Genomic DNA, 24,664 nt, shown 5'->3' on the forward strand with positions numbered 1-24,664 from the left:
TGTAGGCGCTGGAAGTAGGTAATATGTAACAACCTTGGGCATCCACACACCCTCTATTTGCAAGCATTTTCAACAGAATGTTGTTCACTGGCCCGAAATGCGAGCTTGTCGAGAAGGATGGAAACGATGACATCGCAATGTGAGCGGCATGCATGCGGCGGGTGTCAATGGCTGATGACAGATCTGCGGCACGATGCACAGTACATCATCGACCATGTCGTCGCACCCAGAGCCTCAACAGCCGCGTCAAAGCATAGTTAGACGAAAGATTGAAATGCTCCCATGTGCGCATACGAGATGAGATGTAAGAGATTTGTTTGTCCATGTACCCTCAGATCTCCGTCGTTATCGATATCGTCATTAGTGTACCCGAAAGGGGCATGGATCAAGCGCGTCACTGCCATCGCCGCGGCTTTAACAGCAACAGCTCCGCAATCATCAGCTTCCGGGTCCTCCCCACGTCCGCCCAATGTCAGCCAATCCAGGTGCACTGAAACGGAAGCACTCGGGCAAGACGATCAAAGAGCTCTTTACCACACAATCCAAGCCAAAGCTCGCCTCCGCAGCGCCGCTCTCACCCACTAGCAAGCGCACACGACGTGACAGCTCTCCGATCCCCACCACCGAGATCGCCACACCGCCAGCGCCGATTACCAAGATGAGCACAGCAGAGATGTATCACTTCCCCAGCAAGAAGGCGGGACTATCGAGCAATGCCGACGTGGTAGACATCACGTCAAGCCCCGACAACAGCCCTGCCAAAGCCAACGGGCAACGGAATGGCATGCGCAAAGCAGCGCCCAACATGCACGCCAACAATGGTCCCAAGCGATTGGTGGTCAAGAACTTCAAGCCCACGAGGAAGGTGGACCCCAGGGTCTTCCTGGACCAAACATGGGCCAAGATCGAGAAGGCTCTGGACACCATCTTTCGGCAGGGGGATGTGGACTTTAGTCTGGAAGAACTATACAGAGGTGTAGAGAACGTATGTCGCCAAAATATGGCGAAAGACATCAAGGAACGCTTGATTGCGAAATGCAAGGACTACGTGGGCGGGAGTCTGAAGGCGAAGGTCAAGGAGAGTCTGGGAAGGCCAAACATTGACGTACTGCGGGCAACTCTGCAGGCGTGGGTAGTGTGGAACAGCCAAATGGTCAGTTATACCCATATACGTGCTCACGCTGTCATACTGACAAACTGAAGAAATACCTTGACTGGATCTTCTGTTATCTAGACCGCGCCTACCTACTCCCGCGACACGAGTCCCTCCGCGAAATCTCGATCAGCCTCTTCCGCTCCCTCATTTTTGAACACTCCAAATTGAACCCGCGCATTGTCGATGGTGCCTGCGATCTCGTCGCTAACGACCGGACGGGCGGTGACTTGGACAGCGAGATGTTCTCTAAGACGGTCAACATGTTCCACGACATGCAAGTCTACACACGCTCCTTTGAGCCGCGCTTGATGGAGATCAGTCAGGAATACGTTGCGAAGTGGGCAAACACAGAGAGTTCAGAAAAGTCACTACCCGAATACGTCCGCAGTTCGAAAGCACTCATGGATCGCGAGATGAAGAGGGTCGACATGTTCAGCCTCCCGAACACCACCAAACGAGAGCTCCTCACGTTGTTTGAGGACCACTTGATATCGAAGAAGGAGGTGCGACTGACCAATCAAGACGAGCTTGCGGATCTTCTCGAAACCAACGCCATTGAAGATCTTGAGCTACTGTACACATTGCTCGAGCGGAGGAAACTTGGCTCAAAGCTACGGCCAGGGTTCACAAAGTGGATCGAGGACGAAGGCACAGCTATAGTGTTTAACGACAAGGAGCAGGATAACATGGTGATACAACTGCTCACATTGAAGCGCCAATTAGACACATTGTGGAAGGCGTCTTTCCACCGAGATGAGGAGTTGGGTCACGGTTTGCGAGAATCTTTTGACAAGTTCATGAACAAGACAAAGAAAACGAGTGCAAGCTGGGGCACGGACAACTCGAAGACTGGCGAGATGATCGCCAAGTACGTGGACATGCTGCTGAGGGGAGGCGCAAAAGCGATACCAGCACAGCTTAGCCGCAAGGCAGACAAGCCCGCTGCTGTAGAAGTTGAAGAAGATAACGAAGAAGGTGTTTTCGATGAAGACACAGAAGTCAATAATCAGCTCGATCAGGTTCTCGATTTGTTCCGCTTCTTGCACGGCAAGGCTGTGTTTGAAGCTTTCTACAAGAAAGATCTGGCCAGACGATTGTTGATGGGCCGAAGTGCGAGTGCAGACGCTGAGAGGAGCATGCTGTCGAGACTGAAGATTGGTAAGTGTGTACCTATTTGCGACTTACTGAGATACTAACGTACTGCAGAATGTGGTGCCGGCTTCACCGCCAACCTCGAGCAGATGTTCCGCGATATCGAACTGTCACGAGAAGAGATGAGTTCGTACAAGAATATTAGTGAGGAACGCAACGAAAAGCTCAGCCTGGATCTCAACGTCAACGTCCTTTCTGCGTCAGCTTGGCCTACGTACCCCACAGTCCCCGTAATTCTACCTCCGCAGATCCAGTCTGCGATCAACAAGTTTGAAGCACACTACAAAGTCAAGCATTCTGGTCGCAAGCTGGAATTCAAGCACGCGCTCGCCCATTGCCAGATCAAAGCCAGGTTTCCCAAGGGACTCAAGGAGTTGGTGGTGTCTTCCTTCCAGGCTATCGTTCTCTTGCTCTTCAACGGCCGAGCGGATGATGAGCACATTGACTACGAGTACCTCAAACAAGCCACTGGACTACGTAAGTTGCGCGCTAGATCTACTCTATTCGCATCACTAACATCTGATAGCGCCGGCTGAGCTTAATCGCACTTTACAGTCCCTAGCCTGCGCAAAAGTCAGGCCATTGACAAAGCACCCCAAGGGCCGAGAGATCAATGAAACCGACACCTTCACACTCAACGCGTCATTCACAGACCCCAAGTACCGTATCAAGGTCAACACCGTCCAGCTCAAGGAAACAGCAGCCGAGAACAAGGAGACCCATGAGCGTGTCGCTGCTGACCGCAACTACGAGACGCAAGCTGCCATTGTCAGGATTCTCAAGGCGAGGAAGAGAATTAGCCACGCGGAATTGGTCAGCGAGACCATCTCAGCGACGAGGAACAGAGGAACATTGGAGGTCAGCGGTATCAAGAGAAACATTGATCGCTTGATCGAGAAGGAGTTCCTAGAAAGAGAAGATGACGGACTGTATGCTTATATTGCTTAGGCTATGCACATTGCCAGCTGGTTTGGATATCAGCACATACTTTACATAGCCGCAGAAGGCAGGCTTACAGTGTACAACAATGATATTGTTATCGTGTTCTATCTATTGCGAAGATTGTATCATGTTCTACCCATCTTCGCGCTCGGTTAGTGAGTGCACGTTGGGCGAGCTGCTTATCATTAGTACCGAACAACGGTCAAGACCGCATCCGGCACTTTTCGCTCAGTAATCGATACCTCTCCCTAGCCGCCGGCATCGCTGCACTCGCTTCTACTACCATCCGCACTTACCGTCGTGGAGGTCGATCTCCTAGTCTACATGCCTCCTACACCCAATGCCCAGGCCCACCTTCCAAATCCAGCGCTAGTTGCCGCGTTTCCCTGTCGATCCCTAACCGCACTCAGCCTATCGAACACGCACATGTGCACCACCGCCAGATCTCCGGCGATAAGCAGCTTGAAACACATCATCTTAGTTCCGGGAGATAACCGGCGAATCGTTGTCCGTACCTTCCTGATCGGCGGAAGTCGCATGTCCTGGATGCATGGGGTGGTGCTGGGGATGTTGATGCTCCGGTTGTCTTGGTAGCGGGAATTCATGCGTGATGTTGTTGTCGAGCGAATGGGAGGGGGTAACGTGAGAGGGTGGTGGATGTATGAAAGGACCGAGGGTCTGCGCTTAGTATGGTGTTGTAGGTGCCACGCTTGGAGTGGTAGTCTGTGATAGGTTCCTCTACCCCAGCTTGAGAGGGCCTCTGCTGCATGGCTTCGCGGAGCAATTGTTCCTTCCGGAAAGGTGCTAAGGTCCTCTGCGTCCGGGTTTAATTGCTTTCGAGTATGATCTTCCACTTTAGGGTTGAGATGGTTCGGAGGCGACCGCTGGACTAAATGCTGGACTACACTGGGGTGATAGGTAGTAAGGCAGTATAAAGCTACTATGTAGCACCCTTTGTTTGAAAGACAGGTCTACCAGCCCCGCCGATCCCTCGTTACACAATTCCCGACAAGACACTCGCTCGTCGTCTCATTCTCTCCCAGCCGCCAACATGAAGTTCCTCACCAACATCCTCCTCTTCATCGCGCCTATTGCCCTCGCTCTCCCCACTTCAGTCTCCGAAGAGGCACCCGTTGAGATTGCTGCTGTCGAGTCTAGACAATCTTGCTACGTCAAGTGCGGCTCAACATGCTACACTTCATCCCAAGTCTCTGCTGCACGCAGTGCGGGTTACAAGCTCTACCAGGCCGGAGACGAAGCTGGTAGCTCGACCTACCCCCATCGGTATAACAACTATGAGGGCTTTGACTTTTTGGTTTCGGGCCCGTATGAAGAGTTCCCGCTGAGGACCTCGGGTGCTTACACTGGTGGTAAGTCCAATATGTGTTGATGAGAAAAAGGGCCAATTAGAGAATGCGTGCTGACTGAGGTGTTTAGGATCTCCGGGTGCTGATCGTGTCATCTTCAACACTGCTGGACAGCGTGCGGGAGAGATTACACACACTGGTGCCAGTGGCAACGCGTTTGTTGCTTGCTCCGGATGGTAAACTTGTTGTAAGGAATTGATCGTGAAGACCATCAGAGGGTCGTTGGCGGCATCTGAGGGTGAGCGGTTTGCACGGTCCCAGAATGCAGTGCATCGGCGAGTTGTAACGAGGGATCGATGTTGCGTCCCAAAGAACTTTTCATCCGCATACCAGTGTCGGACATGTTGGAGGCAATCATTCATGTATATACCTTTTTTGAAACGATTGAATGCATTTTCAAGCTTCTTGCTGCATCGTGATGAGTTCGACTTCGATATGTGGCGTGCTTTCACGTGGTAGCGCGTCCGGAAGGCACGCTATCTCGTGTTTGTACTAGTGAGCCGCTCAATCCGCAATCTTCCTATCGCGAACCTTCTGTCAGAACGCGTAGCATTCTTTCAACGAACTCATCTCATTCATTGTCGCTTTTATTTAGCGCCATGTCACGCGTCACCAGTGGAGAACACCTTGCGCGACAAGAGTTAGAGGAAGTCATTAAGACCTCGACTCACAAGCGCTTACAAACTGTCCTGCTCGAAATATGCAACGAGTCGCCAGAAGCTTTCAAGCTAGCACACGACAAGCTTTTTGTGAAGGAAGAAGCAGCAGGGCGGCCAGCCGTGTCGCTTCTTGATGGGCCGCTCGCAGAGAATTCCGCCTTCAAGTTACCAAGAGCTCAGAAGCGCGGTCGACGCTTCGACATTTGTGTGCAGTGTTATAAAGAGTTTGATATACTTAAGGAGGAAAGGTGCGAATGGCATCCAGGTAAGAAGATCCCGACCATCAAAGTCCATAAATGTATCACTCACATCTATACAAGGAGACTTGGAGGTGTTTGAAGATGAGGACTTTTGGGCCGATTATGATGAAAACTGCCACGGAGAGATCGATACCGAAGAAATGCGTGAGGAGTATCCTGAAGGTTTCGTCTGGAGTTGTTGCAAGGGGTATGGTGATGCTAAGGGCTGTAGAACAGATCCTCACGAGCCACGCTCTGCGAAGAGAAGCAGGACTGAGAGTCCCAGTGGCGAGTCATCATCGGAACACGATTCTGAATCAGAGTAGAGAGACGCTTGTGTGTCTATTTCAGTAATGTCTTTAGTAATAACGGTGTTCATCTTCGATGCCTTCACCGACAACCGTTCCAAGCTGTCCGAAAGCAGCATTCGTCCACTGCGCACGTCCAGAGGAGGGAAGGCTATGCGAAGCGCATGATCATATCGAGCTATATCACTCCGTATTTAACCTTGCTCAAATCAAGCTATTGGATACGCGCGCTTACTGCGTCAAGGGTCCTGAGGTCCTGACTGTGTAACCGCCCAGCCAACAACATAAGATCAGCTCAATGCCCATCATCACACTCCACCGGAGCCATCATGAGGTCTATAATATACTCTTAAGCACCAGTTGATACCATGTCGTCGCAACAGCAACTGGCAAGATGATCACCAACATCTGACAATGTGACCGTAGCAGGCAAAAGGGCATGGAAACCAACACCATCTTACGTCCGATGAGTGAAGGCAACATCATATCTGAAGAGGGGGACTATAGAACTGGAGGGATGTATAAGAACTATGAAGAGACACACTCAAACAGCTCACAACACATCTTCCCGCACTTCCATCTTCACTACATCAGAAATCTTTCAATCCACCAGGAGCTTTCAGTCTTAAACTTCAACATGCACCTCTCCACCGCTATTACCACCTTGTCCGCTTTCGCTGTCATGAGCGCCAGCGTGAGTGCCTTCCAGGCCGACTTCGACACCTGGGACGTCCGAGGCTGCATGGGCAGTGGTGAACCAGGACGCCTTAACCACTACCCCACGGTTAACAAGGACGTATGCGGTGACCTACCCAATGCTGCGAGCATCAGAGTCAACTACTTAGAGGGCAACTGCCAAGGTAAGTCTACGGCCCTCAGCATCCTTGGACCTGCGATCGTGGCGCTGACGATGGATGTGTAGTGAACCTTTACTCTGGAGACAGGTGCACTGGTGACTTTACCGTGTACAAGAAAGAGCCCAACTACAACCAGTCATGCAAGAATGTTGATGGCAAAGTAAGCTACAAGGTTACTTGCTAGATTGTCGCATTTGTTGGACAGTGAGAACAAGTGATGAATGAGGCGCCTCGTAGACGGAGCTGGCAACGGCGTGGATATTTGGACAGTCATTACCATTCCTTCTTCTTTTCTGGTGTATCTCACCCCACTCTTTGTAGATTTGTTTCTGTACGTCTGGCCGTCTGTTCAACACGAGACGGAAGCGTACTTAGAACAATCGAACCTTTCCACCCAAATGTGCTCGACTGGCCATGTGATGATTCGCGGTAGGAAATGTGTGAGTTTGAGGAATACGCTGCGGTGCTATCCCACTTGATGGAGCCTGCCATACACTCACGCAGTCTTCCTCCACGCGTCAGCCAACAGCGCCCCACCGGCAACCATACCACAAGCACCAACACCCCAATCACTCAGCAACCCTTGTTCTAATGACCAGTGAACAGTCATGGGCGCATATGCCAGATTAGACGCAAGATCCTTCCACCACAGCCAGTTTTCCAATTTCCTGGCCTTGATCCGCTCTTCCCTCTGGATCTTATCCTCCTTCTCCCCATCACCCGAGCTCACCGATGTCGATGTAGCCGGCGAAGCGTAATACTGCTGCACACCCAAACGAACCAACTCGACACCCACATACGCAGCCCAAAACCTCGAACTCCACAACCACCACGCATTCTCCCGGGCTTTACCCACATCGCCCGTCCAACTCGCCGTTGTCAACGCGCCCTTTGAGCTCAGGTACGCGCCGTTCTCCAAGACCTGGAAACCAATACAGGACATGATGGCCGTCCACGTCAATCCCCTCAGTATCTTCTCTTTCCTACTTGCATCTTCCGGCAACCGGTCTTGATATGTATCCCGCGCCCAAGTATACAAGCCCAGTACGCCCCATAATCTCACGAAGATGCGGAAATCGGATATGACAGCCGCAAGCGCTTTCGAACTTCCAACTACTTGTGCGATGACTTTTGTGCTCGTGGGTGCTGGGAGGGAGGCTATGAGCGTTTCGCCGGGGAGTAGGACACCCTCTGCTTTCTCGGCGATTTCTGTAGCGATGGATGCGAGGCGGCGTTCGAGAACGCGGGAGAGGACGGCGTGGATGAGGGTTAGGGTGTAGGAGGTTGTGCATAGGAGGACGTCGGTGCCGCTGGGTGTGGAGAGGAGTTTGGAGAGGCGGACGAGCGTGCGGTCTGCGGTGCCAGCGGTTCTGGCGAGGTATCTTAGGAGGAGGAAGCGCAATTTTTGTATCGTTGTCAATCGTGACGGTGTTGTGGGCGTAGGTTTCGCATCAGATTGTGGAGTTGGCTGGTTTGCGCTGGTAGAGGAAGGGATGGTAGTGGAGTCCGGATGCGAGTCCTCCATGTTGAGAAAGTGAGTATTAGGGTAGACGCTCAAGGGAGACTTGGAGGCGAACAGAAAGGAGTGTCGGTGCTATCGAGCCTGCATGGTGTTGTTGATTCCGCGCGTAGAGAAAACATGACACCACCCGCGTCTTGACCGAGGTTTGCTCGGGAAGTTGCTTATCGCGTCATCGGCCCGCACGTGGAGCCCACGTTTGGCGACGACCCGTCCATCTTCATTCACATGTGACGAGAGATGGACCCTGAGGAGCTCAACCACTAGCTTCGCATCACCGATCGCGTGAGGTCTCGTGAGCCATGGTCGCAGAATCCCATGGCGAAGGCTAGTCGTCATGAACTTTGTTCTATGCCATTTGGGTTTTGTATAGAAAGCTTCGACTCGGCCCACGGCGCGGATCCCTGCCACCTCGTCGTCTTCCCCATACCGTCCCCACTCATACCGCCTCATCTATCGCGGGGAGAAGATACGAGAGCGGGCTCTCTCTCCACCTTCTTATACACCGCCTGGTCGCGTTGAACACCACCGCTTTCGCTCTCACCTCCACCTCCGCAATCATGTCAACCCCAGAGATCCCCACGCGTCGACCGACCTACCCTCTCGCTCACGCTTTCCGCCGTAAACCCCGTCGTCTCCCTCTCGTCCTCCGCTTCTCAAAGGGCGCCGTACACGACATCATCCTCATACCCGTGCTCCTTCACTCGCTCTTCACCGTCCTGATCGTCTACATCGATACCCGCTATGTGGACAGCATATCCATCCCGGCGACCATCATACCCTCGCTCTCCATAGTAGTCGGTCTGATGCTAGTCTTCCGCAATAGCACCGGCTACGACCGCTTCTGGACCGGCCGCAACTGCCTCACCACAATCGGAACCTGCGTCCGCAACCTCGCTCGGATCTGTCTCGTAAATTCCCGCGACAAAGATGGCCATGCCACGGAAGAAGAAAGAAGAGATACAGAGAATATAGTCCGGGTCCTAGTAGCCGTCTTGTACTCTATCAAACACAACCTCCGCGCAGAATTCAATATCCCACCCGCCAGTCTGGCTACCTTGCCTCCTCAACCAAGCGTCTACCCGAACCGCTCCCGCCCTGTTTCCAGACGACCCAGCTACATCGACCGCACTGGTAGTTTCGGCCCGTTCTATCCCCCCATTCTCACAAACAACAGCACGAGCACAACCCCGCTTCTCGGCGGATCGACTGCTACTCTCGAAAACGGCGATGGCACCACGCCTATGAAGAAGGACGAATATGTGTCGCTCCTCCCGGAAGGCTTGATGGGCTATGAAGACCAGGGTCTCGGTCTACCCTTGCAACTCACGATCCTGCTAGAAGGCTACATCCGCCGCGGCCACGATAGAGGCTGGTTCCATGCGCCTCTCTCCTCGCAGATGACTGTTCAGCTCAATACTCTTGTTTCTGCGTACGGCACTATGGAGACTATTCACAGCACGCCCATCCCTGTCGCACACCTGATTCACCAGAAGCAGGTCCTGGCGCTGTATGCATGTGTCCTTCCTTTTGCCATTGTCGATGATTACAGGTGGTGGAGTGTGCCCATTGTGGCTATCATTGCGTTTACGCTCTATGGCATTGAGGGTATCGGCGTGCAGTTGGAGGATCCGTTTGGATATGATAAGAATGATATCAAGATGGACGGGATCATTGAGGATACGAGGCAGGAGGTTATGGTGTTGCTGGAGGAGTGGAGGGCAAGTCACGAGGGAAGGGCTATGGGTGGTATGTTTGAGTGTGAGTCGTTTTGCGAGTGAAGATCCAACGACTGGATCTGAACGAAGAGATGGAGTACGACGAGATAACGAAAGGGTGAGCCACGAACTAATGTTTGTTTTGGTCTTTACGAGTTTCCATAGCGTAGATACCCCAGAAGCACAATGGCCAAACGAATGTGTCCTACACGGAAAGGAAGCTGCAAGCGCGAAGATTTGGTTGACTTTGTTACAATACATTAGCTACCGTTCTTCCGCCCTCCTGTATGTCTTGCTTACTCTTGAACTATAACACATTGCAACATGATCCCCCCACCCAGACCTACATGGAGATCATAACAATCGCTTTGTACACGCCATAACGCCCGGAAATATGCAACTGAGCCCGAAAGGAGAGGTTTCCAAGAGAAAGAAGTTGAAAGATGCAACACGCTCAGTTTGCGGATCGGCTAATCAAATCGCACCGGAGGTAGAGTCGGTGCTCCGCTGTTACTTCGCGCTCCACTGCTGTCGGAGTCAGACGGAGGAGATGTCTCGCGCATGCGGCTGCCGGCTGTCCTTCCCGCACTACCATCGAGTACAAAAGGGCCGGCGTCGTTCCTTGGGGTCATGGGACCATCCTGTACGCGATCAGGGCTTAGGCCATTGCTGCCGGCAGGATACAGAGGCGATAGTCCCACGTACTCATTCGCACCGTTGACGTTGATGGACACTGGCTGTGTGACTGACGATGTTGGTGGCGTGAGGCGGCGATCGGGCGTCTCTAGTACAGTCTGGTTCTCGATGTTTGTGATCTGATGGTGTAGATCCGTCAGATCAACACCACCGTCTGAATCGGTGCCATTGATCTGGGCGACCGAGGCACGGGGAGTGACGTGACGGTCACCTTGCTCGGCGCTGGCGTGAGGAGCCGTGTCACCGTTGACTACCTCCTCGTCACCCTCCCAATCCTCGAACTCGCCCATGTCTTCTACATCCTCTTCTAGATCTGCGACCGCCCTGCAATTTGGGCAGAGGAAGTTGGGCCATGTGGGTCCATTCAGAATAGGACGGATACACTTGTAGTGCCAGACGTGGGAGCAGGGTGCTACAAACAGAGACTGACATGGCTGTGCACTGATTAGTACGGTTAGGTCTCGATACTATGGGAGTACGTACGGCTATGGACATCAAACAAATAGCACATTCAGACGTATGTGTGGAAGTATTATCTCCCGTGACCTCCTTCTTGTTCTTGGCAAGCGCGCGTAGTCGTTGATGGGTTTGTTTGCTGTGCGGGTTAGTGGTCGGCTTCCAGCGCAGACAACTCAACTTACTTGAAGGTATTTAGTCCCTGCTGCCAGCCGCGGTTACATTCCACGCGGATCTTGACACATCTGAAGATCATCTCCTCGCCGCCACGGAAATCGATGCCCAACTGGATGATGTCGCCATCCTTTATGCGGAAGGGCTTTGACTCGACGTTCGGCTGACTTAGACGGATGTGGTTCAGGAAGGTGCCTGAGGAGCTCTTTACGTCTTTGATATACCAGCTGCCGTCCTTGCACCACAGCTCGCAGTGCTTCCTACTGACCACCTTGGACTTGAAACCGATGGCTGCAGCCGACGGGGCATTGGTCTGGACTTCGGGAAGATTGTCGCGCTCCGAGTATCTTCCTACGCGAAGAATCGCGCTCTCGTCGGGGAGAGTGCGGTTGATGGTGGGGAATATGAGCGAAGGTCTGCCGGCTCGGGGGTCCTGATGCGGGATGAAACGAATCGAGGGGAGGTGCTTGACGGCGCCCGCGCTCTCGGTGGCGCCTTCCATCGGTTGGGCGGTGGCGGGCCCTGGTGTTGAGGTGGGCGTGGGTCCGGTGTTGTTGCGCACTTGCAGTTGGGGCTGAGCCGTCTCGGAACGGGTTCTCGTCATGGTGGGTTTGGGGGTAGTGGGCGGGGAGTCGGTGGAGGGAGGCTGGGGGTGGGTATCGGCCGTGTGGCTCCTCGACAGTGAATCTGGACGGGCGGCCGTGTGTTGGTGGGACGACGAGGCAAAGGCGGGCGAGGCAGGTGGAGTGTGTGTTGAGGCGCGTGGCCGTGTCCCGGTTCGGGAGTCCTCACGTGAAGCGTCGGCTTGGCTGCCGGAGTGCAGGTGCAGGTTTCGGAGGAAGCTGATACCTCTGTGGACGCCCGTGGGTCGCTGCGAGGGCGAATTGGGGACGGCAGTCGCAACTGTAGGGAGGGCTGGGGTTGTTGTTGTGGTGAACATCACCCCCGTCAGCGGCGCAGAGCGAGGATTAAGGCCTGAAGCTGGCGTGGGCGGGAATGTGAATGCGCGAGTTTCGACAGCGTTTGACAGACGACGCAGTTTGCCCGTTTACAAGAGCACGCATGGGTGGGAGAGTCCGAGACACTGCGGCACTGGGGCAAATGATGAATGCAAATGCACACTGGCAATGGTGCGCGAACAAGGCCAGGGCGGCCTGGACGGGCCAAGCAAACCAGAAGAGGAGCAGGCCGCCTCTAGACTGGCGATGCGGGACTACCAAGAAGACGGACCTCTAGCATGTACTGGTAACAGGGTTCCAGAGTCGACATGATGAAGTCAGCTCTTGTCGGCCGTCGCTACCAGATGCACTGCTGAACGTCACGCGGGACGGTAACAGCTGCCAGGCCCATGCCCATGTCCAGGTCCATGACAAGATGGCAGATGGCAGATGGTGTCTGAAACCCCTCCGCCCTCGTGCTCCATGTGTCTGCATCACGGCGGCGCTTGTCCGACTAAATATAGTTCCCCGCGGATATATGTGAGCATCCAAACCGACATGGCCATGTTAGATAGAGTTCATGCGCTGATCGCAGCGTTGCGGTGTGGGGCCGCCTTCATGGTGTAAGGGATCCGCTGCACTGGGTCTCCGCGCACGTGACATCATGTCATCCGAAGATGGGGAATTTTTCGGAACGCGCGACGGGTGCTGCCCTCACCCACGCCAGAAATGTTAAGACCGCACACGTACCGACCGCTATCCCGGGGACTGTCCAAGACTTCGGCGTCGCTCACACGGTCAGCACCATGCGCAGCCAGACGGAGCCTGGCCACGGCCGTCGCTGAAGAGAGGGTTAGCACTGAGTTCACGTAGCAAGCCGAAGCCATTCTAAACTGCTGTCCAGGACCCCGCCGAACTCGACCAGATCACCACCCTCCCCAATGGCATCCGCGTCGCCACCGAAGCCCTGCCGGGCCACTTCTCGGGTATCGGAGTCTACGTCGACGCCGGCTCGCGGTACGAGAACGATGCACTGCGCGGAGTCAGCCATATCATCGACCGGCTGGCCTTCAAGTCCACACGCTCCACCTCGGGCGACCAGATGATGGAGAAGGTAGAGACACTGGGCGGCAACATACAATGCGCGTCTAGCCGAGAGTCGGTCATGTACCAGTCCGCCACGTTCAACTCCGCCGTCCCCTCCACCGTCGGTGTCCTTGCCGAGACGATCCGGGATCCAATGGTGACGGAAGACGAGGTACAGCAACAGCTCGAGACGGCCGATTACGAGATTGGAGAGATCTGGAGCAAGCCAGAGCTGATCTTGCCGGAGCTGGTACACATGGCAGCCTTCAAGGACAACACTCTGGGCAACCCGCTGTTGTGTCCCAAGGAGCGCCTGCCCTTCATCAACCGTGCCGTTGTCGAGGCATACCGAAAAGAGTTCTTCAAGCCCGACCGGATAGTCGTTGCCTTTGCCGGTGTCAACCACAACGAAGCTGTCCGCCTGACAGAAGAGTACTTTGGCGACATGGAGAAGGGCACCGGCCCATCGCTCATCGGTCTCGACTCTAACAGTTCGGCTTCTAACAGCGCACCGCAACAGCAGATGTTCACGGCCGATCACCCAACACCCACCGGGGCACCACCGCAGACCTCGAAACTCCTCTCAAAGATACCTTTCTTCAAAAACCTCTCCACATCAGCCACCTCCAACGCTTCCGTAAATACATCACTCGACCTTAACTTCCCGCCGATAGACACCTCGCTACCATCACAATACACTGGTGGCTTCCTCACACTACCGCCAATCCCACCACCAGCAAACCCCATGCTCCCCCGCCTATCGCACATCCACCTCGCCTTCGAAGCGCTCCCCATCTCCTCGCCCGACATCTACGCCCTCGCGACCCTACAAACACTGCTCGGCGGTGGTGGCTCCTTCAGTGCAGGTGGCCCAGGAAAGGGAATGTACTCGCGTCTCTACACCAACGTACTGAACCAGCACGGATGGGTAGAGTCCTGCGTGGCCTTCAACCACAGCTACACCGACAGCGGCCTCTTTGGCATCGCATCCTCATGCGCCCCCTCGCACGTAACCCAAATGCTCGAAGTCATGTGCCGCGAACTCAAATCGCTCGGCGACGAAACCGGCTACTCCGCCCTCAACGACGTCGAAGTCCAACGCGCGAAAAACCAACTCCGATCCTCACTCCTCATGAACCTCGAAAGCAGAATGGTGGAACTAGAAGACCTGGGCAGGCAAGTCCAAGTTCACGGCCGCAAAGTGGGCGTCAAGGAGATGTGCAAGAAGATTGAGGACGTTACCGTAAAGGATCTCAGGAGAGTGGCCCGCCATGTTTTCGGTGGCCAGGTCAAGAACATTGGAGGTGGGTCTGGAGCGCCGACCGTTGTCCTGCAAGAGGGTGAGCAGGAGGGGCTCAAGAGGAAAGAGTTCACATGGGATGACATACAGACGAGGATTGCGAGGTGGAAGCTTGGTCGTAAATAGAGAAGCATGAGATTGATGAGGCTTGGCTGGGGATGGAATTGTAAACGTTGTACTTGTATGATAGGAGTGGGACGAAAAGATGAATATCATGATTACCTTGTGAACCTCATATATGAAAATAGCTATTGATAGCATAAGAGATATGGGACTCTTTCGCATTCAGCTTGTATTGGACTGACTGCAATCTCAACTAAGTGTGTCTAGCTACCTCGTACAAGGGAAAGGCTGAACAGGCCTGAAGACTACACCAAGATAAAATAAGCACATTGAAAAAACATTAGCGTTCATGTAGGCTCTAAGGTGTTCATTCTTCATTGATCAAAGTGTAGCAAGGTTTTAAATTACGGATAATGATACTACTCTAGTCATCATCCGAGCAAGAAGAGGTGATCGAAGGAGACGTGTGAGCAAGTCTCCTCCTCCGTTCGCCTCCCTCCCTTATTAACAGCCGTAATCTCATTTGAACCATGATCTTTCTCTGTTGTCATGACATCATCAACCCGCATCTCCTGGACCCCGTTTTTCACTGGCCGTCTGTCTGTCGTGTCCAAAAGTTCTGACCGTAATTCTCTTTATACCTGCGTCATGATGCTTTGTAATCCAATATCCGCGTCCTCTTCGATCTCAGTAGTCGCGACCTCTGCGGTCTTGATCACCGCTTCCAGCTTATGAATAGCAGGGACGTTAAGAGCGACAAGATCGGGTGTGTGCGTCTCGGCAGCTTCTTCCGTGATCGCAACGCCTTCCACTACGACTTCCTCTTCCCCTTCAGTCGTAAATGAGTATACCGAGAACTCAGAGTCGGTGCTGCTGTTGTTTCCCGACGCTGGATCACTGGGCGCCGTGGCATGTGCGGTCACATTTTCGAAGCCACCCGTGTACGTTCCGTTCTTGACTTCATTGCGCTCTTTCTGCTTCCGAACGCGACGCAAAGCTCCGAGATCGAACTCGCCTACAGGCGGAGAACCCGTGTTATCGCGAACTGTGCCGGTCCGTGGAAGTGGGAGCGTGATATTAGAGCCTTCGGAGCTGGATTCTCGGTTTGGGCGGAAGATACCCTGGACGGCAGATTTGAGACCTTGAGGTGTGAGGAGACTGGATCCGCGAGAAAGGGAGCGGGCAATATCCACGGACGATCGACGACCCATCTTGTAGAATCGTCGGCGGGGGCGGCGCTGAGCGGAGATCTCGTCCATGTCAGTTTGCGTCGTCTTGAACGTCGCTTCGCTTGAATCGGTGGTGTTGGAAGAGGCGGTCAGTGGTGAGCCTGCAGATGTAGCGAAAGAATTTGAGTTGGGCAATGTCGATGGGGAGGTGCCTAGAGTCGTGGAGGACGGTAATGGCTGCGCTCGAGTGCCGATGGTACGCATGATATGTGCGGATTTTGTCGGGAGCTCCTCCATGTCTTCGCGTGTCATGGGCGGGAACTCTGCGTTGAGTACCGCTTGGAAGGGGATGTACATTCGTTCTCGATAGTACGGGCGGCAGGTATGACAGGCTCTTACGTTGCATCCCATGGGCTTCTGTGGTTAGTTAGTGGTGTGTTTGCTGACTTCGGTACACCAAAATCTACTCACTGCGTTCATATCAGGCATACTGTTGAAGGCCCCATCGGTGCTATATGGCGCCTTAGCCATGGCAGCGGTGAGTCTAGAGACGACATCGCTGGCTTGAGTGGCTTGTTGCGTGTCCAAGATGACCTGCTGGAGCTCAAGCTTCAGGCCCTTGAGCTTGTTCAGTTGCTTGTCGGTGTAATGTCCGCTCTCCGCTGTGATAATGATACTCTCGCCCAACCCAATCTTTTCCAACTCCTGGCGCAACGCAGACTTCACTGGCTCGATGCTATCCTGATCCCTAGCTAGTAGAGTGCGGAGAAGACGAGGTTCGCAGTCCTGTCTGCACTCGTACAGGAACCCGATGGATGGCGAGCGCCCGCAGACGCCGCAGTGCTGCTCTTGTCCGAAAACGCGGTCCATGTCCAGGTGGGTACAGTTGGGGACTCGCAGGCGTTTCCCCATTGTGAAGGTCCGGTCGAGGTGAATACCGTGAGACAGATACCGCGGGTTGGTAGGTTCGCAATCGCTGACGATCGGCTGTATGTAGACCCCAAGTCGTCAAGAGGGGACACACGCGACAATTGATCCACAGAAAGGGGGAACAAAGGTGGGCGGACGGAAGAGCGTGGCAGTTGAAGTTGCTCTTCCGAGACAATGACAGGGCAGGTGCACTCACGCTAGACTGCGAGGAGTGAGTGAAGGCGTGGACCCTAAGACAGCAGCGGCGTGGCAAGAGCGACCTCGGAAAGTCGTCTTCAGTCAACTCGTAATTTTTTGAGCAAGACTGAAGGAGGAGGGCAGTCGAGACCAATTAAGTCTTTTGGAAACGGCCGTTCACACGAGTTGTCACCCGCTGGCCATGCTCCACTTGGCGGCTTTGCACGTTGCGGGTTTGGCCTGACCTCGTGGGTACCCGATTTTACCAAGGTTGAAGCCCTCTGACGGTCTTTGCACGTGCCTTGACTGTTTGTTGTTGTTGTCTCGCAGTACAAACGACGAAATGAAATGAACGGAAGCGCTTTGACGACGCTTTGGAGCAGGACAAAGAAAAGAAAGCCACGGTGAGCGAAGAAGGCCATGCGGGGCGAGATCAGGCCAGGTGGAATGCCAGGACGTGATGCCATGTGAGGGGTAGGAAATGAGAGGCGATGGCGATTACGAAGAAGTTTGGGGTCGTACAAACAATGTGTCTAATTCAACATTGTGGCACATCGACGCATGTCATCTTAAAGTGTAAATGATAACTCACGGCTACAACTAGATCATTGAGAGTCCGTTTGATGTCTTACCCCAGCGATGTACATATCATAAGAAGATGGCTCCCACGAGGGATGGTGATGATGTCGTCGGCTTTTGAAGGGACCAGGATCAGTCAGCGATAAGAGCTCAGGGAAATCACTTCACGATCGACAGCGACAGCGTAAGGGTCCCCTACCGCGATGAACCCTGCGCATGACTGTACTCGCCATCGCCCACGTAAATCACGATTGTCGCTGGGTGCAGAGCCTGTAATGAGCCGTGTGGGCAACTCTCGAGCTGGCTCGGTGCAAACAAGTGCTGGCGGCGGCTTCCGACGCGCTGCCATCCGCCAAAAGCATCAGGCGAACGCGCCCTCGGCATGCCGTGTAGCTCAGCTTCATCAGCTTTCCTGCAGAGAGTATGCAGATATCGCAGGCTGGAACTGAGGAAGTTGGCTGAGCACTATCATCCTCACCCATAGCCGAAACCGAGGTCGTGTTGTTGTGCCAGACCACGCGCTTCCGCATCTTGGGCTCGGCGCTAGCAGCACGGAGCACCCAAGTCGTCCGAGGTGTTTACACTTCATCCCCAGCCATCCCGACGCCTGGCCAGCTCGTCAACCCTCCCCCACAAAACACCTCGTCGACCGCAGCCCCATCTCCCACACGCGCCCATCCGCTGTCTGCTGCTGTCGCATCGCATTGAGGCGCCATGTCGGTCAAATTCGAGAAGGAGACGACGACCAAGGCGACGGCCGCCGTTGCCGACGCTGCGAGCAAAGTCAAGGATGGCGACCTCATGCACGAGCTCGGCCAGGCCCTCACCAAAGGCGGCGGTCCCAATGGCTATCTCGCTGTGAGTCTTGTGCGACGAAACATGTGACGAGCCCTTCACTGACGGCACGCGCGCCAGGCCTACCTCAAGCAGCTGCAGAGCAACCCATTGCGCACCAAGATGCTGACATCGGGCACCCTCTCTGGTCTCCAAGAGTTCCTCGCATCGTGGATCGCCCACGACAGGAGCAAGTCGGGCCACTACTTCACCTCGCGTGTTCCCAAGATGGCCATCTACGGTGCCTTGATCAGCGCGCCCCTTGGACACGTCTTGATTAGCGCTCTCCAGAAGGTCTTCCAGGGGCGCAAGAGCTTGAAGGCCAAGGTCCTGCAGATCCTCTTCAGCAACTTGATCGTGAGTCCTGACCCGAACGGCCGTCAGTCGTCAGCACGTCGCTAACAGTCGCAGATCTCGCCCATCCAGAACAGCGTCTACCTCGTCTCCATGGCCCTCATCGCGGGCGCTCGCACCTTCCACCAAGTCAAGGCGACCGTCAGGGCCGGTTTCTGGCCTGTCATGAAGGTCAGCTGGATCGTCTCGCCCATCTCGCTGGCATTCGCCCAGCAATTCCTGCCCGAGACCACCTGGGTGCCCTTCTTCAACATTGTCGGTTTCATCATCGGCACCTACATCAATGCGCACACCAAGAAGAAGAGGTTAGCCGCTCTCAGGCGAAAGCACTACGGCGACGGCAGCGGCAGGAGTGTGGGTCCTAGTTCGCGCCCTGGCTCGCGCCCCGGATCGCGTCCTGGCTCCGTCAGCGGAAGGCCTGTCGACGAGTACGGTCGTCCCGACGACCGCCCACGCTACTAAATGTCAGGGCTGGTAATGACAGCGCGATAGTCCGGATTCCTGTTCGCTGTTATATACCGATCAGCCGTGGCAACCCCAGCGGCTAAGAATGAGGCATCACCCGTCTTTGTTCATGTGTTACGACAAACTCGGGGAACGATATTCGGCTACCAGTCAGGCGCTTCACCATCTAGTGCGCTTTCATTTTCGCTCCCCTTTACGTGCTCTGTATATCCCATCTGTTTTCCTGCTCGATCATTGGAGCCGCGACTGGCGTTCGTTGCGCTCTTCGCTAAATAAATACTACTATTTTCACCTAGCCTTCGACCCGTGTCACCTCCATCATGTCGTCCTCGCATCTAATCCCCACAAGGCATGTCTCCGTTAGTACTGACACTTGTTAGGCTGAGTGAGAAGCGGCGCCGAAAGCCGCCCACCTACCAGCGCCAGCACATCCGTTCCAGCAGCCAGTGTTTTGCAACCTTGCGTTACGTTCGCCTATATGGTACCACGCGACCTTGGCCCATGGGCATGGCACGCAGCTGTCAGATCAAAGAAAACCTTCGGGTTGCCAGTATCGACCCAATGGTATACCACTTGGCCCGTAGCCCAACGAACCCCGACCCAGATCTTTGGCTTGCCCATGACAAACAATACGTGATAGCGTTTGCATCACGTTCGCATCAACCAGGATTCGTGCTCCACGCTGACTCTCCGAACGGAGAAGCTGCCGCCAACGACTACGTCGCGCCGGCTGGAAGCAGCCATCATCCGCTTCGGCCTCCCGCTCGACCCAACTATAAAACAGCAATGGAACTACCCTCCCGCAGAGGTTCGATCAATTCTTGATCCTTTGACCTTTTGCCAAGACTCTTGGACCTTCACATCACTCTCATTACTCAATGACGCTCGGCTCTCCCGATCAATATGCGTTGTTGCCGTATGGTGATCGTTTCTTTGGCGGAGCAGCGCTTGCTCGATCAAAGTCCTACCCCTCTGATTCAGAATCAGATCTCTACATCCCTTTCGAGCCTAATGATTATCGTCCACCGCTATCGAGCGTCGCTGTCCGACTTCAAGATCCTTTCCTCAGGTGCGACAGGAATCTTGGGTGGAACATTGATTGGGCAGTCGCATTTATCGTTGATCGACTGGAACAGAATTGGGCTGACGCAGCCGAAAAATTGAAGAACATACGGATACGGGCTGCGACACTTGAAAGGGACGGGCTGGTCCAGGAGATCCCACATCGTGTTTTCAACAAGCTCGATGAAGTACTCTTTGCCGGTCATTTGAAAAATGCAGTCTTCCTCGATTTCGACACCCTGGGTACCGACGTCTCAGGTGCCACCTACACCCACAGACTAGGACCAAATCCTGAGGTCAAGCGTATCTCTATTGTCTTGAATCTGGACGCGCTCGAATACGCCAAGGCGAAAGACATCGTCGCTGTTCTGATCCATCACATGATACACGCATACCTTCTGGTCGCTTGCGGCGCACAGAAAGAAGACGAGGTGGACTATGGACGCTTGGATCATGGCGTGCATTTCGGTAAGATCATGTTTACCATTAAAAAGCTCTCAGCTGTGCACGGGAGGAAGTTGTCGCCTCTCAACTATGGACATGGCTCTTCCAACATTCGCTACATTGCCGAGGAATACTACAGTCCAAGAAGGAGAGAAGTAGTTGAGCGTGAGGACCGGGAGCGATGGTATTGCAGCCACTGCCATAGCATCGTGCAGGGGCCATCCGAAAGCGAAGTGCAGAAGTGGTACGGGAAGGTTTGCAAGCCGCTGTTCGATCAGCCCAAGTGCGTCCGCGAGCCGGAAGTTCAAACGTACAACGAGCGGCGTCATGAGCTCGAGACGAGACACCGCGCACGTCTTAGACCTTCTGCAAAGTCGGTCGAGTTTATGTACAAAGACAAGCCCGTCCTCGTTGATGGAGACAAGATTGAAGAGTTTCTGAGCGTGGTGAGGGCATTCGAAAAGGCGGGTAGCCGCTTTCTGAAGGTACACAAGGAAGTTTCTAAAGACACCTTCGTCCGCTTCCTGGAGTTCCTGCACACTAGCTCCTACCGGCCTGACCCACGCCCATTCGCCGCCGCGGCAGCAGGTCTGGGCATCGAACGTCGAGGACCACCCATCATCAAACCCCAAGCAACAACCAGTGAAGCCTGCGTTCTGACTGATGTACAGTTTGCCAAGCTGGGTACATTGATGGGCTTCGAAGACTGCAAGAGCTATGCTCTCGATCGCATGAACGCCTATGGCATCCTCAACGAAGACCCCGTAGCCGTCCTCAACGAGATCTACAAAGGCTATGAGCCGGACTCTGATCTCAAGGACTGGGCACGAAAGTTCCTCGTCAGAGCGCCAAACACTTCAAATCCAGAGTATCACACTACCTCAATCAGCCTCACTACAATCGAGCCGCCGAATCTGATCAAGCTTGAGAGTCAGCAGGGCTCCCACCGCGTACGCTTTCTCGATGCGATCGACTCCAGTGGCGCATTGGAGAACGACGTCAACAAAGCCCGTGCCGAACTCAAAGCTGCCGGCTGGTACAGCTGGTCCACGTTCCTACCGCATGAACCACCCAGGCTGCTCACCGAGCGCTCCATGAGCTACTCCGCCCACCCATTGGCCCTCGGTCGACGCTCCCCTCTTCTCCTCGGCCGCGCATCCACACCAGACCCGTGGCGCAGCGTCCACGACCTCACCAGTCAACTCTCCTCCCTAAACATCGACCGTCTGCATGATTTGGAGCGTGAGAAAGAGCGCGATCGTGAGCGAGTGGAGAATTTGAGAGACTATGAACGGGCCAAGTACAGTGATATCGAGCATGAGAAACTCAGGAAGCTGCGTCGAGAGAAGGAGCGTGAATTGGAGAGGGAGAAGGAGAAAGTGAGGAGGTTGGAACGGGAGAAGGAGAAGGTTAAGGAGACGCATGCGCAGTTGCAGGCTACGGCGGCGATTGAAGCGCTTTTTGGGAGGAGTGGGCGTGGGTTTGCTGGGGATTATGATTAATTTGAAGAGAGACGAGTGTGTGAACGATACTTGAGTGATGGTTTGAAGTTTCACCATATTCAATCAGCTTTGGCGCACAGTCATGAGACGGTGTGTTTTGCTTCCTTACCGTACCTGTCCACTAACAATCTTGTCTTCCCATCAAGTCTCCACTATGCTAAATCCTAAGGTGTATGTGCGAAGGATCGCATGCTTCAATGGTGAGATCGATCTGCCTCCCACTTACAAATGAAAGCGGTACCTGTTACACACCAGTCTTGCAAACTAGTATCGCAAGACGCATCAACTTCATGAACTGGATTTCCAGGGCATTCCCACACTATTGCAGACCCATATCTTCCAAACCAGCGATAAGATGCAACAATTGGACAATGGCTTTTACAGGGTCCGTGTCCCGTGTCACAGGGTCTATTGATAGCTCTTCTCATGAATCCCATCACTGTTGTTTCGAAGAATGGTATCCACGTGCTGTTGTAAAACTGTTCGCATATAGACTCGGTCAGATAATCGTAAGATTGATCTGTAGCGCATTTTTCTCTGTGATCATCGAATGGTACCATCGTCAACCCAGACATGTTGGTCCAGGGTCGAATATCAGCCCGGCCAACGGTGGACATATCCTTGCCAAGCAACATCGAGATGGATTCCCATTTGGGACGTTGTCCCAGTGGCTTACGCTGCTTGGAGTAATCGAGGTAATCCTGTAGTGCCGTCAAACAACCCGGCTCCCTTTCCATTAGTCTGACGATGTTGTAGAAGTGATGCTTGGAACGAGGCGTGCTTATTTCCGGCAAGGGAACGGGCGAGACCCAATCGAAACATAGGGCGGAGTGATGACTGAGGTCCAGAGCGCGAGTTTCTCGTTCGATCTTCCGAGCTCTCACGAAAGCAGATTGTTCAATCTCCCGACGGGTTAATCCAAGCACACTACAAAGTAGTTCGATCGAGATCTATGCACGTTTAACTCCAGGAATTTGATTTCTGTACTAGCTCCGTAGCACGTCCATGGACAGCTCCGTGGGCGATTTGGTGTAGTCCGGTGAAATTGGGTTAGATGAATATATGACATCGCTTGCTATTCCTAGTAGAGCGTACACTCTGTCGTGGATAAGCGTGCACTGAGATGAGGAAAAAGATCGTAATAGGGACTGTAGTGTCATTGCGTCCGCAAATTCCTTACAGTAGTCGTGTTTTTCGAAACGACACATTGTTTGATAGTTCGTCCTGTAAAGCAACAGAACCCTCCCAGGCGTGTTCCATACGTGATAGTCTTGCGGTTTGCTACGCGAGGAGAATCCAGTCATAGCCCAAACAAGCTGATGTAGGTCGCTGGCTTTGACACGGCATCTGCCCCACCACACATCCAACTTCACAGGCAAAAGGAATTCTTGTATGACCCAAACGCGTGACCAGTACTTTCGATTCAGAAGATCTCTCAGCGCTCTGCGTGTCCCAAAATTGTTAAGGCCAAGGGACTGTCGTGGAGCGGATAATAGTATGGCGTAGTAGACTAGATCAGAGTTGCCATCCGATTCGCCTAACCATGCAATGGTGGATGCGGCGGTGGAGAACAACGCGCGCATTTGGCCGACTTAATAATTGCGCTCGTGAATATTGTGCTAGTTGATACCTTTCTATATCAGTTAACTAACAGTTATCTGCATATCGCATATAATATATACACAACGCATTAATCTATAGCTAACTTCCGCGACCTTTATCCTAAACTTGGAAGCGATGGAGGAAGTTACATAGATTCTTGCCGACCTGGACAACGTGCCCGCAGCATTGGATTTTGTCTTGTCCGCCGCCTTGATCCCATGTATACGATAAGGCGATAAACGAAGGTCGCTCGTTGAGATCAGCATGCGTGAGTTGGCACTGAATCTGATCGTCGGGGCCACCAGGCGCTACCGTGAGGAGACGAATAGCCCTTTTGCTTCGATCCAGCTGTGTGTAGCCCAAGGCTGCCATCTCTTCCCAAGCTCTTTCGTGTGATGGTACTGGTGCTGTATCGCAACAAGCTGAAGTTTCTCATTTGATCATCTTAGTGTGAAGAGGCTTAGACACCGATATCCCTGTTATCTTCACGCGGTACGTATATCTGAGATACTGAGGAGAGGTGAGAGGAAAGAGCGGGGAAGTAAAGAATTGGCTGAAAAGCAGCCAGTGCAATCGCCCGAGGAAGGCATCGCTGCACAGCCTCTCCCACGTCAAGGCCGAGCTCTCGAGAATCCCGGCTGCTGGTTTTGCAGTGATGGGACTGCAGTTAGCGAATCGGAAAGTTCTACAAGGATGCGGGGGGAATAAGGCGGATATTGATTGTTTGTGTCCCGCGACACGATTACAGGAAGTCGCGACTGTCGGTCATCCCCAGGACGGAAGCGCCCCGCATCATGCCGCAAACCCCGCACAGCATTCTACGTATGCACAAGTACATTCGTATCAATCACGACACGCCTCAGCATTGCTTTACAACTGTTCATGCACGACTGCTACTAGTACTTTTCGGTCCTTT

The 24,664-nt window shown here is 53.7% G+C and overlaps 11 protein-coding genes across 11 annotated transcripts; 8 read left to right on the forward strand and 3 right to left on the reverse strand.

The window, feature by feature from the left end:
- Nucleotides 1-469: 469 nt before the first annotated feature.
- On the forward strand, nt 470-3,256 carry J4E78_002978 (uncharacterized protein; the record flags this gene model as incomplete). The annotated part of the gene is made up of 4 exons (XM_049363621.1): nt 470-1,153; nt 1,204-2,314; nt 2,363-2,785; nt 2,835-3,256. The coding sequence occupies 4 exons, from the start codon at nt 470-472 to the stop codon at nt 3,254-3,256; spliced, it is 2,640 nt and encodes an 879-aa protein (XP_049224286.1).
- Nucleotides 3,257-4,301: 1,045 nt separating this feature from the next.
- On the forward strand, nt 4,302-4,797 carry J4E78_002979 (uncharacterized protein; the record flags this gene model as incomplete). Its single annotated transcript, XM_049363622.1, has 2 exons — nt 4,302-4,620; nt 4,688-4,797. 2 exons carry the CDS (start codon nt 4,302-4,304, stop codon nt 4,795-4,797), a joined length of 429 nt encoding a protein of 142 aa, XP_049224287.1.
- A 419-nt stretch (nt 4,798-5,216) lies between these two features.
- J4E78_002980 (uncharacterized protein) lies at nt 5,217-5,841 on the forward strand (the record flags this gene model as incomplete). Its single annotated transcript, XM_049363623.1, has 2 exons — nt 5,217-5,481; nt 5,525-5,841. 2 exons carry the CDS (start codon nt 5,217-5,219, stop codon nt 5,839-5,841), a joined length of 582 nt encoding a protein of 193 aa, XP_049224288.1.
- Nucleotides 5,842-6,152: 311 nt separating this feature from the next.
- J4E78_002981 (uncharacterized protein) lies at nt 6,153-6,864 on the forward strand (the record flags this gene model as incomplete). Its single annotated transcript, XM_049363624.1, has 3 exons — nt 6,153-6,157; nt 6,253-6,683; nt 6,746-6,864. The coding sequence occupies 3 exons, from the start codon at nt 6,153-6,155 to the stop codon at nt 6,862-6,864; spliced, it is 555 nt and encodes a 184-aa protein (XP_049224289.1).
- A 312-nt stretch (nt 6,865-7,176) lies between these two features.
- Nucleotides 7,177-8,205, reverse strand: J4E78_002982 (uncharacterized protein; the record flags this gene model as incomplete). The annotated part of the gene is made up of 1 exon (XM_049363625.1): nt 7,177-8,205. The coding sequence occupies one exon, from the start codon at nt 8,203-8,205 to the stop codon at nt 7,177-7,179; it is 1,029 nt and encodes a 342-aa protein (XP_049224290.1).
- Nucleotides 8,206-8,759: 554 nt separating this feature from the next.
- On the forward strand, nt 8,760-9,980 carry J4E78_002983 (uncharacterized protein; the record flags this gene model as incomplete). Its single annotated transcript, XM_049363626.1, has 1 exon — nt 8,760-9,980. One exon carries the CDS (start codon nt 8,760-8,762, stop codon nt 9,978-9,980), a length of 1,221 nt encoding a protein of 406 aa, XP_049224291.1.
- A 407-nt stretch (nt 9,981-10,387) lies between these two features.
- On the reverse strand, nt 10,388-11,847 carry J4E78_002984 (uncharacterized protein; the record flags this gene model as incomplete). The annotated part of the gene is made up of 3 exons (XM_049363627.1): nt 10,388-11,047; nt 11,097-11,208; nt 11,255-11,847. The coding sequence occupies 3 exons, from the start codon at nt 11,845-11,847 to the stop codon at nt 10,388-10,390; spliced, it is 1,365 nt and encodes a 454-aa protein (XP_049224292.1).
- Nucleotides 11,848-12,910: 1,063 nt separating this feature from the next.
- Nucleotides 12,911-14,693, forward strand: J4E78_002985 (uncharacterized protein; the record flags this gene model as incomplete). Its single annotated transcript, XM_049363628.1, has 2 exons — nt 12,911-13,033; nt 13,086-14,693. The coding sequence occupies 2 exons, from the start codon at nt 12,911-12,913 to the stop codon at nt 14,691-14,693; spliced, it is 1,731 nt and encodes a 576-aa protein (XP_049224293.1).
- Nucleotides 14,694-15,265: 572 nt separating this feature from the next.
- J4E78_002986 (uncharacterized protein) lies at nt 15,266-16,711 on the reverse strand (the record flags this gene model as incomplete). The annotated part of the gene is made up of 2 exons (XM_049363629.1): nt 15,266-16,216; nt 16,271-16,711. 2 exons carry the CDS (start codon nt 16,709-16,711, stop codon nt 15,266-15,268), a joined length of 1,392 nt encoding a protein of 463 aa, XP_049224294.1.
- A 1,488-nt stretch (nt 16,712-18,199) lies between these two features.
- On the forward strand, nt 18,200-19,135 carry J4E78_002987 (uncharacterized protein; the record flags this gene model as incomplete). The annotated part of the gene is made up of 3 exons (XM_049363630.1): nt 18,200-18,343; nt 18,401-18,676; nt 18,731-19,135. The coding sequence occupies 3 exons, from the start codon at nt 18,200-18,202 to the stop codon at nt 19,133-19,135; spliced, it is 825 nt and encodes a 274-aa protein (XP_049224295.1).
- An 881-nt stretch (nt 19,136-20,016) lies between these two features.
- Nucleotides 20,017-22,146, forward strand: J4E78_002988 (uncharacterized protein; the record flags this gene model as incomplete). Its single annotated transcript, XM_049363631.1, has 1 exon — nt 20,017-22,146. The coding sequence occupies one exon, from the start codon at nt 20,017-20,019 to the stop codon at nt 22,144-22,146; it is 2,130 nt and encodes a 709-aa protein (XP_049224296.1).
- Between the last annotated feature and the right edge of the window lie 2,518 nt (nt 22,147-24,664).

Source organism: Alternaria triticimaculans, assembly GCF_023758025.1.
Source record: "Alternaria triticimaculans strain BMP 0046 chromosome Unknown scaffold_3, whole genome shotgun sequence".
NCBI classification, from domain to species: domain Eukaryota; kingdom Fungi; phylum Ascomycota; class Dothideomycetes; order Pleosporales; family Pleosporaceae; genus Alternaria; species Alternaria triticimaculans.